The sequence below is a fragment of the Melospiza melodia genome, chromosome 8, assembly GCF_035770615.1.
Source record: "Melospiza melodia melodia isolate bMelMel2 chromosome 8, bMelMel2.pri, whole genome shotgun sequence".
Classification (NCBI taxonomy): Eukaryota; Metazoa; Chordata; class Aves; order Passeriformes; family Passerellidae; genus Melospiza; species Melospiza melodia.
In genome coordinates this window covers 26,807,040-26,821,578 of record NC_086201.1, presented here as the reverse complement: position 1 = coordinate 26,821,578, position 14,539 = coordinate 26,807,040, and the positions used below count along the sequence as shown (strand labels likewise).

The 14,539-nt window shown below is 38.0% G+C and overlaps 1 protein-coding gene across 4 annotated transcripts in view; it reads left to right on the top strand.

The window, feature by feature from the left end:
* AOX1 (aldehyde oxidase 1) overlaps positions 1 to 13,092 on the top strand; it is a 38,709-nt gene extending 25,617 nt beyond the window's left edge. For 3 of the 4 annotated variants that reach the window (XM_063162427.1, XM_063162429.1, XM_063162430.1), the window contains 12 exons: positions 537 to 623; positions 2,108 to 2,299; positions 2,598 to 2,825; positions 3,869 to 3,964; positions 4,657 to 4,785; positions 5,278 to 5,352; positions 7,084 to 7,136; positions 8,717 to 8,831; positions 9,444 to 9,509; positions 10,097 to 10,285; positions 10,694 to 10,861; positions 11,816 to 13,092. In XM_063162427.1, the coding sequence (XP_063018497.1) occupies positions 537 to 623; positions 2,108 to 2,299; positions 2,598 to 2,825; positions 3,869 to 3,964; positions 4,657 to 4,785; positions 5,278 to 5,352; positions 7,084 to 7,136; positions 8,717 to 8,831; positions 9,444 to 9,509; positions 10,097 to 10,285; positions 10,694 to 10,861; positions 11,816 to 11,875 (1,458 nt within the window). In that variant the 3' untranslated portion in view covers positions 11,876 to 13,092. The remainder of the gene's footprint in view (positions 1 to 536; positions 624 to 2,107; positions 2,300 to 2,597; positions 2,826 to 3,868; positions 3,965 to 4,656; positions 4,786 to 5,277; positions 5,353 to 7,083; positions 7,137 to 8,716; positions 8,832 to 9,443; positions 9,510 to 10,096; positions 10,286 to 10,693; positions 10,862 to 11,815) is intronic. The other variant, XM_063162428.1, reaches the window with a different exon arrangement.
* The last annotated feature ends 1,447 nt before the right edge of the window (positions 13,093 to 14,539 follow it).

The following is a 14,539-nucleotide window of genomic DNA, read 5'->3' as shown; positions in this document are numbered from 1 at the left end:
GCAAGTTGCATGACATTCTATATAGGTAAAGTAAGAGAGGTTTTATAAGATGCTTCCCTAAAATTGAAAATGAGCTGTAGCTCGTGTGGAGAATTCAGGAACTGTTAGTAGCAACAGGTGAAAAGAGGGATGTGAGATAAAGATAATGTTTCTTCATTAATAAACATAAATGTCATATTCCTTCTGCCAGACACTATTCTTACCATTAAAGTGAGATTTGATTTTATCTACAGTAAGCACTCCTTGGCGATACTCCTGTCAGCCATCTCAGGCAATGGAGAGATCCTTCCTTTCCTAACAGGCTTATGTTGTGTATTCTGTGCTGTACCTATACAGATCACAGATGCCAGGAGGGAAAGCCTATATCTTAGAAATGTACTTTCTTTCTCTCTTGTCCTTCTGTAGTTTCAGAATGCTGCCCAGAGATTAATAGTGTGGTATGACCCTAAATGTGTGGGTTATGTTAATTGTCAAAATACACAAGCACTTTGGAAACAAATGAATGCTGAATTCTAAATAACTGTTGATCCTTCTAGGTTGGCTTCATGACTGATGGTAGGATCACAGCTGTGGATGCTATATATTATATTAATGGAGGATGTACCCCTGATGAATCTGTCCTGGTAAGGATTTTATACTGACGAACCTTACAACACGGAGGAGTCATTAGCTGGAAAATTATGAAGCCAAATTCCTTTGCCCATGTATTATTAATCATATAGACTTTTAATATAGAGATTGTGGGTTTTTGGAAGATTTTACACTGAGTAGGTTAACCCTTCCTTATTAAATTTAGTGGAGCATCTCACTGCTTTCTTATATTGCCCTACACAATCACTTCATGAATGTTTTCTTAGGCTTACTTTTCTGTTATGAACATCTCAACTAACATTGTATTCCTTTTAAAATGTGTAGTTACTTTCATTTGTTCCTCCCTAAAGCTTTATATCTTCAGGGCTGGGAAAATCTTTCTTGGCCTTCAGAAAATTCATAGTGATAGTTATCCTGTTGCTATCCCTATACATTTCTATACTGGGTCAGCATTTATTGTGCTGTATACCTCAGTTCCTCACTTACAGGTCTGCAAACTATAAAATGTTTCTTGCTTTGATATTATCACTAGGTATTTGTGTCTGTTCAGGCTAATTTAGCTGTAACTGAAATGTTTCATGTACTACCCCTCATCTTCTTGTCATTACCTCTCCTATGAGGATTTTCTGCATCCTGAAATCTGTCCGTGAAACTGCCTGTGGTATTACTGCCTAACCTGCTTCTGAAAAATAGCTTAGGTTAGAAGAATATCCATTATTAGAAGTATGTACATTAATGCAGATCATGTCAGAACTGTCTTAAGGTGAAGTCCTACAATGATACAGTGAAGCTACTGGACCTAGCAGGAATAACCAAGGCTTGAATTTGTTATTCTGAGAAATCTACCTAACACTGAAGAGAAGACAGTGACTTCTTCATCAGGCATCAAACTTTTTTTTTTTTTTTTTTTTTTTTTTTTTTTTTTTTAATACTGACTCCTAGAGCCTAGTTTGAGGTCTCTAGTATAGCATTTTCCTCCTTATGTGGTTTTGAGTTTGGCATGTAAAACCTCTAAATAAAAAACATAAGGATCAGAAGACACTGTAGACTGCAGTACCTCTGGTTTCTGGTGGAACTAAACCTTCAGTGTGGGTTTCCATGGATGTGATAGTTCAGAATGCTTTCATCAGTTCCTTTTAAACCAAAAGTAGCTTTAAATCTAAGCTGTCTATTTTTAGTTTGTGTGACTTTTGGTATTGAAGAAGGAGCAAAATCAATCATAAAATGACATATCTGCTACATCCTTAACTGTTGATAACATTCAAGTACAAGTAACATCAGCTGTGTTCTGTATCAAAAGAAACCCCAAAAATTAATATATTGCATGAAAAATGTATTAATGAAGTCTGTATGCATGCATGAATACTCTTAATACCAGTGATTGCCAGAAACTTAATTTTAAAGCTAATTGTCTCAAGTTAAGCTCTTTTATATGAGAGATGAGGAAGATTTAAATGTAAGTTTGAAAGAAGCACTGTTCTGACATTAAACTACATCTGTTTGTTCCCTAACTCAGGTAGCAGAAGTATCCTTATTAAAAATGGACAATGCATACAAGATTCCCAACTTGAGGTGCTGGGCTTATGTCTGCAAAACAAACTTGCCATCAAATATAGCATTCCGAGGCTTTGGCTTTCCTCAGTCAGGACTGGTGACAGAATCTTGGATAACAGATGTTGCAGATAAAACTGGCTTATCACCAGAAAAGGTGACTAAATGAAGGCATCTTCTCTCCTGAAATGAAGTCTGTGGAATTGGAAATCTAAAAACCTTTAGATTAGTTTAATTGTTTGAACAGCTCTTTTCTAAGTCAAACATAATTTGTGCTGAAATAAAGTTTTTTTTAATCAATGTTTGGTTGTAGAATTTATAGCATGGTCTTACTTACAAACTGGTAATTGTTAAAAAAAATACAGTGATCTTGTTGTTGTCTGTTAGTCCTCCCAGATGGTCAGTTTGTCTTTAACAGGATTGTGAGATAGCTGTAATTTCATTTTTTTTTTCAGATTAGGGAAATAAATATGTATAAGAAGAGTGAGCAGACACACTTCAAACAAACACTTGATCCACAGAATTTAATACGGTGTTGGAATGAATGTATGGAGAAATCTGAATACTACAGTAGGAGAACAGCTATCAGTGAATTTAACAAACAAAATTACTGGAAGAAAAGAGGGATTGCCATTGTACCAATGAAATTTCCATTTGGACTAGGCACACCTTACCTTTCTCAGGTGAGTTTCATGAAGAGTAAATCAGCTAAGCATTTTATCCATAGAAGATTGCAGTCGCTTTATCTTAGGATACAAAACAAATATGTTATCTTTTCTTGGAAAACTATAATCCACCTGATGATTGTTCCCTGAAGAGGCTGTAGTAGCCTGTAGCTCTTTTGAAGCTGAGATCAAAGCTCTTTGGATTTCAGGACCCAGGCAGCTTGGACCCTGCCTACTGAAAGGCTAGTCCCATCTGTTGAGGTGCGGTGTTGGAATAGGTGAGTTGAATACACTTAGAAAAAGTTGTTGAAGTCTGATAGAAAAATGTTCATTGAATAATTTTTCCACTCCAGAAATAGTTCTGAACCTCCTTTTTCTGCCTGTGGAGGTTCGATGGGATGCTGCTCTTAAAGACTTAAGTCCTTTGATGCCATCAGAGGCTAAGGTTAAGAAAGCAAAAAAGGACAATAGCATTTTTGGTCCTTGTATTTTTTTTTATGTAGGTGTCCAGTGCTTCTGAAACAGACAACATTCTATCAATTAAAAATTAATTAATTGATGGACTTATTTAATATCAAACTGGCTGTCTCTGTTCACCATTAAAATCACAAGGTCTTTGTAGTCTACAGTGCTACTTCTAGTTGAGTCCAGGAATAATATCTCATTTGGAAATTCGGCCTATGCCATTTAAAAACCTCTAGGGCTCTCACGTGTCAAGGAGAGAGAAAATGGAGCTTGCAGCAAATTGCACTTAGAGCCACTAGTGAGGGGTTTTCTCCAGCTTCTTTTGGAACCACTGAAATACTGTTGCCAGGTGTAGGTTTATTTCAGGATCTAATAACAAAAAAGACCACAAAACAAGGCTTTTTGTCCTTTTCTTTCAAAGTTCATTATAGAGGAAGAGCGGCAAGTAGACTTGCAAATTTTCCCTTCTATTCAAAAGCACTAATCAGATAAACTGAAATACACTTAAACGCTTAGTATTTTTTTTAATTCAATTCATTACTACGTACAACACATTTCCTCATTAGTCTGATCTTGATTTTGTTTTTGTTTTTCAGGCTGCTGCACTGGTTCATATTTATACTGATGGGTCTGTGCTTCTGACACATGGTGGAATTGAAATGGGGCAGGGTATTCATACAAAAATGATCCAGGTAACAAATTATCTAAATAGGTACTGCCATGTGCTTTATCTATCATGCAGATAAACAGTGTGAAGGTTTTCTTTTTGGTTAGTTAGTGTACCAGTGGGACAGTTTCTTTATCAGCATAGCCAGTACTACTTTACATTGATAGAGTTAGAAAGCAAAGGTACCTTCATTAATTTGCAGAGGCAGAAAGAAGGAAAAAATAGACTGTTTTTTGTTCTTCTAATAGCGTGTGAAGAGGCTTCTTAGAAATAAGATTTTTGGGGGCTGATCCCATAAAACCCATAATGAAAAAGGCAGAGATTATTCAGATTGATAGTAGGATATCAATAGTCAGGATGATAACATTATGATCCTATTTGGTTAATGGATAATTCCGAGACAGATCTGTAAAGGTATTTATAAGGTCAATCAAAGTTTGTGACCTGGGCTTGCATAATTTGCTGTAAGTCCTGCAGGGTATAAGCAAGAAAATCAGGAATGAGTGTTGGACTTCAGAGTTTGAGTGCAGGTAGAACATTGTCCTTTTCTGTTTCTTACTACTGCCAAATTGGACAGAATTATCTCAGCTGGAGATTGGAAGAGAACTTGATAAAATTTTTATCTTGCCTGCTATCACTGACTTCTAGCAAATACTGGGGAATTGTTGGAGTGTTTAGATTTTTTCTAAAACAAAGAATATGTTGTTCCTGGAACAGGTTGCTAGTCGGGAATTGAACATCCCCATGTCACGGATCCACTTCTGTGAAACGAGCACAACAACTGTTCCCAATGCGTGCGCCTCAGTAGGATCTGCAGGGACAGATGTCAATGGCATGGCTGTGAAGGTAAAGAATAGTACTTAGTTGAAAAAAATACCCTATCCCTTGAAGTGTATGCTTGCCAGACTTTAGGCCCTGGTGATCCCATATATATCAAGTTTGGGATTACCAATAGTACTGCTGGAGATGGCCAAGAAGAAACATGACTTGACAGTTTCTCTGGAATGGTGTTTGAGTTTTCAGAATATGATCTGGACTTCCCCAAAAAGGCTTATACTTGACAAAGTCTCTGTTTCATCTAACAAGCTAACTAGTCCTATACAAATCTTGCACTCTGTTCATGTTTGAAATCTACTGATTCATACAGGTCCCAGCCCTTGTAACTTAACCATTTAGAAGTTTCATGCCTTTGTAGTTAATATGACACTTCCTGCAACACCTTTTCAAACTAAGATGACAGTAAAGCATACACTAATTAAATAGTAACTAGAACATAACTTGAATAGTACCAAATGTATCTGTGTTTATTTTGTGATATATTCTCCCAATTCTCACCAGGATGCTTGCCAAACTCTTCTGAAACGCCTGCAGCCCATCATTGAGAAGAACCCAACAGGAACCTGGAATGATTGGGTAAAACCTGTGAATCCCACTGAATGTGTTTGAGTGCTGGCAGAAACTGTGATAAATGTACTGTAGTCTATAAATCTGCTCAGCCTAATAATCCTAAAGTTAAAAACTGTAGAAAAAGGCTGTGTCACAAAAAGGTGAAACTCAAGAGAAGGTTCTTGGCCAGGCACAAATGATTATGTGGAAGATAAAAATTAGATTTATTGCTAGTGCAATATCCAAGTAACAAATCTATAATCTGTTAGAATTGATTATAGTAAAATCAGGTTATGGTCTCTCCTGTTGAGTCATGAGCATCAGTGAGATCCCCTGGCTTTCTAAACTGTTCAGAGGAGTCTAGGTGCAGCCAGGTCTGCTTAGGCTCAGATTTGGTCCACAGCCTATGTCTAAAGGGTTGCAGTATGTTGTAGTGTAACCTCAGCCAGCCCCAAGCACCACACAACTGCTCACTCATTTCCCCACCAGTGGCATCAGGGAAAGAGTCACGAGAGTGAAAGCTAGAAAACTTGTGAGTCAAATTAAAGACAGTTTAATGGATAAAGCAAAAGCCATACACACAAGCAAAGCAAGTAATTATTTCACTCTTTCCCATGGGCAGGCAGGTGCTCAGCCATCTCTGGGGAGAGCAGGGTGCCATCACATGTCATGGTTACTTGGGAAAACAAACACCAGCACTTCAAATGTCCCCCTGCTTTACATACTGAGCATGCTGCCATATGGTCTGGAATATCCCTTTGGTCAGTTATCCCAGCTTCCCATGCACCTCCAGCCTCCTTGTTAGTGGGGCAATCCAAAAAGCAGCAAAGGCCTTGGAATAACAATAAAACACTAGTCCAAAACACTTAATGTCCTCTAATAGACATACAATTAATTTGAATCATTCAGATATACCAAAAGTATTATCAGAAATGTCTGACCAAAGAAGGAATGTTAATATAGGCAAAGTAACTTTGTATCTTGGGAAGTCAGTACAACCCAACCAAAAGCCTCACAAAAATTTCTTGACTTGTAAATTGAGTAAATCTAACATGAGAATCACTCAAAGGAAATAGATTCAGGTCCTCATACTGTCACTTTTATAACTGGCAGAACTTTGTAAAGAGGAGCATTTATCTTGACAACTGTCATTTTTGTGCAAATAGGTCATGCAGATCTTTTATGTCAGTGTGGTGGTTTGACCTTGGCTGGACTCCAGGTGCCCAACAAACTGCTTTATCACTCCCCTTCTCAGTGAGATAGGGGAAGAAAACAGGATGGAAAAAAGCCCACAAGTCAGTGGGTTAAGATAAAGGCAGTTTATCAAAGAAAAAGCAAAAGGTTGTACATGCACACAGTCTCATGACCCAATAAAATTAGTGACTTATCAATCAAATCTGGTTGGCTGACAGAGAGACCCATCTCTATTGAACTTGGTCAGAAAAACTGAGCAGAGCCCTTTCTGCCTAGGGCATTACTAGTAATAAAAATTCTGCAAGAACACTGCTGTTGACAGGTCTGTTTCTTCTTGTATCAGATGGTTCGTGCAAAAGGAGTTTAGTTCTGTAGCTTTAGGCACTGTGTGCAGCTAAACATGCTTAACTCAGTTTGTCTTCCTTTCTTTACAATTTTTACAGTTTGGGTTTTAAGTAAATATGTGTGGGTAAATATAGATGTGTAAATAAAGTAAATATGCCTATGCTGTGTTCCTTCCTGACTCCTTCCTTGGTTAACCATAAGCATTGCTATATTTTACAGATTGGAGAAGCTTTTAAGCAGAGTGTGAGCCTTTCAGCTACTGGCTATTTTAGGTAATATATTTTTGTTCCTTAAAAATGCATCAATTAGACCAGGACTGATTTCTGAAGATAATTAGTGCTGTGAAGAGAATATCCTGTCTTATAGGTCTTTCTAATAGCTCATTTTATGTTTTATATAATTAGTTGCTATAGGGGAGGGTTGGAAGCATAAAGTTTAGGTGTTAATTTATGTCGAGTCCTCTGTGGACTCTCTAGAAAGTATTAAGATAATATTTTATGCCGTCTTTGCTCCATAGTTTAACATTTAGCAAACCAGAAAGCATCAAGAAAGTAACTGCTGCCTGTAAGTCATGTGCAGAGTGGGATATCGGTTATTTACTGGAGCTGGATTACTATAAGCTATAAATATCATTGTTCCCACTGCTCTCAGAGCAGTCTCTTTGTCCTTTTATTTGAATTCTTTCACAATATTTATAAAGAGCCAGAAATGAAAAATTTTTCTGCTGTAACTCAGGTGGGATTCAAAGCAAAGCTTTTCTTTTGGCCTGCTGTACCTTATCTTTTTTCTTCTTCTGCTGGTGGGTTTTCCTTATCAATAGCAACTTTTCAGGTCTCTGGGCAGTCTGGAGTCAGTTGAAAAGGCACTTAGGAAAACCATACTTTTATAAAACACCAAGAAATAGTAAAATAAAATGTCCCTTCCTGCTGTTAAGCCTGTTCAAGTATGTTTTCTGCTTGTGCAGCTCTTTAGGAATGTTGATATCACCACAGTAATGCACAAATGCACAACAGTCATACTTTGCTATTGATATTTAATTGTGTCCAAAAAAATCTGCAGATCCCTAAGCCTCAGATCCTGCATGGATCTAGTTTTTAACCAGTCATATTCTCTACTTCCAAGGATCTCAAAGGCAGCTGAGGTAAATGGATTATGAGGAGTTGAGTATATGGAATTTGCGTATCCCTTTTTCAGTGCACAGTTCTGTATTATGTAATTGCTTTTTGACAATCTTAAATATGCTCAACAAAGACATTTCAGTCATACATAGTCAGAAAATACACCTTAGTCACAAAGCTCCCGTGTTTGGAAGATACCACATTTCACTGTTCTATGGTGTCCTCAGTGAATCCCACTCCCTTCTAAATAATTACACTTTTATTTCAATATTCCTCTTTTAACCCTCTCACTCAGTTCTGTAGGCTCTTTCTGTAATTTTGACTTTTTCATTTATCTCTTGTAAATTATTCTTTCATAGATTCTGACAAGTTTTCCTCCCTTTTTCTAAATTCTTTTATGTGCTATTACCCCAGTAACTACTATCTTAAATGTTTATTCTGTATTTGGTTACTGTGCTTTTGTTTGTATATTTCTAGGATTATGCTGGTTATAGAATCTCCTGAACTGAAATAGCTTGTTTGTCTGCTACAATTTTATATAAATACCAGAGGCATCAAACCTAAAGTAGTGTTGCTCTGTAGGCTTTCATGAAATTTTGAAGTTCTGAGCTGTTACTTAAGATTTCCCTTAAGATGTTGTACTTAAGATTTCACAAGCAGTTTCAAAGTTATGTGCTTATCTGCTTTGTTATAATGTAAACTGTGGTCAGTTTTCTTCTTGTTTCTTCCATCAGAGGTTACAATGAATACATGGACTGGGAGAAAGGGGAAGGACAGCCATTCACATATTTTATTTTTGGAGCTGCTTGTTCAGAGGTTGAAATTAACTGTCTAACAGGAGATCACAAGGTAATAACTGAATGTCAGAGAAGTTTTGCCAGTAATGTGAATAAGGTTTGCTCCAACAATCATTTAGATTTGGGATTAATAAGTCACCTGTCTTCATATGATAGTAAATATATCAATGGTGTAAATATGAATTATAGGTGGAGCACCTATAATTATAGTGGAAGCTGTGCAGTACTAACCAGCTTCTGACATACATGTCAATGTCATATGTGTTCACCTTTTGGGTTATGCCTGACATCTAACATGTTCTTTGCTTGTTCTGTCCCTGTTTGCCAGCAAACACCTTATAGCAATATTCAACTTCCAGGCTTTTGACCATCTGGCCAGCTAAAGGCTACAGACTGATGATCATATGCCCTCTTTCTGTACATTTGTATGAGCGTTTCCTTCAGCAATGGGAAAAATCTGGCAGGGCTGTCTCTGGCTAAACTTCTGTAAAAGCTGAGACATTTTGCTTGTGATGAGATATTGGAAATTATTCTGAAATTATTTACATGGAGGGCTTCTATCTCAGCATTTCTTATTTCACTGAATTCCAGCTCTGACCCACAGTATTTTCTAATGCTTTCATTCCATCTCTCTGGGTGATATAAATTCTAATTTTATTAACAGAACCTCAGAACAGACATTGTTATGGACATTGGATGCAGCATAAATCCAGCTGTGGATATAGGACAGGTACGTGCCTAGAATTTTCTGATGCCTTATTTCTATTACGCTGTTGTCCTCATGTGAAATGATGATTACCTCATTAATTCAGAAAATACTCATTTTTTACTAGTTTATAGATCATATTAGAATGTCTTTTGTCTATAAGACTTGCTCCAATTGAATCAGTGTCAGAACTCTATAGATGTCAAAGAAGCTTGAATTTTACCCATGGTTTCAGCCTGTAGTGCTTCCAGAATATGTGTATGTCTTCTACGTACTGGACTTAAATCCTGTTTGTGATCTACAGTCTCCAAGTTGTTTGATCTGCCTTCCCCAGTTGATAGCAAGGACACATCTTTATTCACAGCAAGCTGGTCCATAGATCTCACCACTTCATTATACAAGCATTTGTCCTCTCAGGTATGAGAGAGGAATGTGAAAGCTTTTCCATTTCAGTTGCCCCAAAATGTTGAAGAATCTCATTAGGCAAACAGAAGTGTGTTAGGCCCTACATATATCACAGTAACAGCTAGTGATACAAAAGAGTTCTTGGTGAAGTTTTCTTGGTTAACCAAACATGAGTACATAAATGCCATTTCTTTTCTTATTTAAAGATTGAAGGTGCTTTTGTTCAAGGTGTTGGACTGTATACAATGGAGGAGTTAAAGTATTCTTCAGAAGGAGTCCTCTATACTCGGGGTCCAGATCAGTATAAGATCCCTGCTGTTTGTGATATTCCAGAACAGTTTAGTGTTTCCCTGCTGTCACCTTCTCAAAATCCTTATGCCATCTATGCATCCAAGGTAAGCCAATCATCACAGGGCCTAGTTCTTAGATCCCAAATTGAGAAATTACTTTGATATAAAACACATATAAGTTTTCAATTCCTCCTTACAAGTGTCCAGTAAATTGTTTTATTTATGACATTGGGGAAGCTGATAGGACAGAAAGCCAGATATTGTTGTGTCACTTTAATTGTTGGCAAGTAGTGATTTTAAGATTTTGTTAACAGACTGTACGCAGAAGCTGCAAAATCAATTTAAAACCATACTTTTAAATGTGGTGATAAACTGAAAAGTTAGAATAAAAATATTGACAGAGAAATCATAATGTCATTCAGAGGATGCAGCTTACTTGTGTGTACTATGCAATACAAAATTGGTCTGTGTGTGTGTATTTATATGAGACTGGCTTTTTAAAATCTTTTTCAGGGGATAGGTGAGGCAGGATTCTTCTTGGGATGCTCTGTGTTTTTTGCTTTGAGGGATGCAGTAACTGGTGTGAGGAATGAAAGAGGACTGAAAAAGACCTTTGCACTGAACAGCCCCCTGACTGCTGAGCAAATACGAGCAAACTGCGCTGATGCCTTTACTGGGATGGTAAGAGAAGGTGGGGGAAGGCTCTGTGTAACAGTGGCTGGGTAACAGTTGCTGATTTTGGCACCCCTAAAGAGTGGATTGCCTAATGATGCCTTCAATCAGTCATGCTTTAAATTCAGCTCCTTGTAATTGAAATGTCTGCTACCAGGTCTCATTTACGCAAGTTATTTCAACAAATGCCATTCAAACATTGTATTGGAATTTCTCTGGGTTTTGGTTTTGTTTTTTTCTTTGAAATTTACATAATTTTTACAGCCTTCTCTTTCCCTGAACCCTCCTCCTTTCCTTCTGCATGTCAAATCCCACAGAGGATTAAATAGCTCATCCTATTAATGTGCACTGGATCAGGCTCTAAGCCTCTTCAGTCTCCTTCCAGGTGCTTTGCCCCACTGACTGCATGCTGGCACTGTCACTTCATTGTAGTACTCCCTGCTATGCCCAGTTCTCTTTGGGAGAGAAAAATTAACTCAGAACTACACAAAGAGACAGAAGAAAAACAAACAAGGCAATGCACTTTGTATAATGCTGATCCTTTATGCTCTGTTTTCTGCAATTGTTCACTGTAGTCATGTTCCCACTGCTATTACAATTCTTTTTCTGGGTAAGTTTTTACTTAGTGAGGCAAGGTCCTTGCCAGCATATAAATCCATGCTGTGCCCTGAACCTCTGAGGCTCTGCTATGGAAACTCTTGAGCTCTCATTCACAGATTACTCCCATGGTATTTCTGTGACTGTGGTGAGGCACCATTGGCCCCTGAATCAGTAGGTTTGTGGGCTTACTCTCATTGCAGGAGCTTGTAGGAGGTGAGGTCCACCAGAGCAGGGACCATGCTTCTCCACCCCTCTTTAGTCCTAATCCCAGTTACCACTGACTTGGAGGCACCTGATAAAGGCAATGGTGGGAGGTTGCCTGTCAAATAAAGTCACTGTTGTCATTTCTTGCTTATCTCTTAGATGGCAAACAATGAAGCTTCTTCCTCCTTGGGCCACATCTGTGTGAATGACAAGCCATAGTGCGTAAGACCGGAATGGAAAACTGATTTACTGCCCCAAGATGCACTAATCAACACAAAGATAAACGTATTTTCTCTTTTCCTGAATAGAATCAGCTACCAAAAATATGCACTTCATATCTTACATCCTTATCTTCATTCTTCCTCCAGTGTACTCATTACAGTATTTTGCTTAAATGACTGCATTTAATTGTCAGAAATAAATCTTCTGCATTTGAACCATATTTTTTTCAACAAAAAAGATCTGCTGATCAGCACAGCTTAAATGCTGCAGGAGAGGAAAGTGTAAAGGTATGCTAGATAACTTACTGCCACATATTACACTAAACCACTTCATATGATAAATGATTTTGTAATGGCTTCAGCTAATTTTCTAATTTAGATTTGAGTCTTGCAGTGAAGTGTGAGTGCAGAGATCTTTGTCAAAGAATCAGAACCTTGTTTGTTGGATTCAGAACCTTTTTGACCAGAAGTGATGCTCCGACTTGTAGAAAAGCTGGTTACACTCTTTTGGCACCGGTATCTTTGTGTTAAAAACATGCAAGAAACAACAGTTACGATTCTCTTTTGCTATGCCAGGCAAGTTGCCGTAGCTAGTCTAGATATATAGAATTTTATCCCAAAAGTTGACAAAGTTTTAATTTCCACCAGAAGCTTTCTTTATCTCATAGAGCAAGTCAAAACCCTCTGAACAGAATGGGAAAATTGACATGGAATTCAGTGTTCTTTGAATGGGAGAATGGATGACATGTCAGCCTGCAGGCTCTTATTATTTCACTGCCTCTCAGTGTTCCACAATTTCTCTTGTCTTCCCTTCATTTGTCAAGCTGAGATGTATCTGTGACAGAAATCAGGTCAGTCACTTTAACGGCTTTTGCATTGGCTATTAAGATACAAAATCTTTATTGTTTCAATTTGTCTCTGTAACTGTGATGAGTTGGTGAAATGCAGTTGCTTAAACATAGGTGTCTAGACCATTTTAGATGTCATAAGACAGTAGAGACATGGCACAGGAGAGCACAGGACTGGAAGAAATGATACAGCGCCTTGAGACCAGGCAGGTAATAGTAATTGTAATCAGTGGAGGTGGTACTGAAGGTGACTAAGACAGCTGAAGCTTTTTTGGGGTTTACTTAATTTTCTTTGCTTTCTTCGTAATTATTTGGCTTTTATATATTGTTAGAAGTCAATAAATTAAATGTGAATGCTGCTGCCACAGTTAGTTTTTCTGATTTGAAACATCTTCTTAGTCTCACTGTTTGGTGTTACAGTCTAATTATCAGAGATGCCTCTGCCCCACCTAAGGTGTAAATGAAACCCTGTGCCAATAATCCCATGTTGATAACAGCCCAAAGCGTGTGAATGCTGGGATATACTGAAGCAGGGAGCATACACATCTGCAGAACTGGGGGGGAGTTCTACTGTCTCTTGTCGTCCTGCGTACCCATGCACCAGCAGGGGTGCTCGTTCATTCCGGGCAAGTCAAACCTTGTCAAAATCTTGCCCAAACCTTGCAGGCAATGACATCTCCCCACCTGCAGTACTGAAGTGTTCACACTCCAAGGATTCATCACATTTAAGACCCACACTTTTTCTGCAGTACAAATCTTGTTTCCTTCTCAGTCATTATTAACAAAGATTCCTCCCTGCCACTTTATAAGTGGCTCTTTTGTCTAGTTGCCTCAGTAAATTCTGTAAGTGTAGCAAATATGGGTTATTGAATTTTCAGGGTCTGAAGCATTTTAAGCTGTCTGCTGACTTTTAAGTGTTTAACAAACTTCCTGGAAGTTAATAATTTCAGCAATTGACCATCCTGACAGATGACAATATGGCTATGTGGGATATTATGAAAGAAGTATTCTTATCTGCAGGGAGGAAGGTAAGCAGAAATGTTAGGCTTCAAAGGCACTGACATACTGGATGGCTATTGGCACATGAATGTGCACTGTAACTGCACAGTTACACCCAAACTGGAGATAGTTCAGAAGAACTCTTGATACTGATTTTCTTCATGAGAGCAATTTTCTGTAGCAGTCTACCCCCCAGTAGGCCCATTCCATGTGATGAAAGCTTAAACACCTAACATAAATACTAGGTTCTGGTTTGAGGGTTAGCCTGTAAGTTAGATATTGGACTGCCAAAATCAAGATTTGGTCTGATTCTTTCTGTTCTGAGTAAAATCCAAGCAGTCAAGTTCAGACTTTTTTTAATCCTCACTCGTGGTTCAGTAGCTTCTTCCAAAATTCTTTTATTGCATTCCTTTCGCAAATATTTGTGGGCAGTTCTTGCTGCTATTACACAACCACCTCCCAAGCACAGAAGTTCATTTGAGTTCTGAAAATGCATGGCACAGTTCTTTGGTTTGTTATGATATCACAGAGTGCTATTTGCTGCAAGGCAGTTGGCTTGTACACATTTGTCAGAGAGTGCAACTTTCTTATTTAATGATTGCATCTCAGTGCAGAACATTCATAGTAAGGCATAAAATCCTTTATGAAACCATGAAATGGGAAGTAAATCTGCCTTTCTGCTACTTGCCCTGCCTTTGAGAGACTCATGCGTTAGAATGCAAGTATTGAATTAATGTTTTACAAATCTTATACTTGGATTAAAGATCTTGGCTAAACTGCTGCTGGTTGAGAGAGCTGGTCAGACAGAAAGAAGA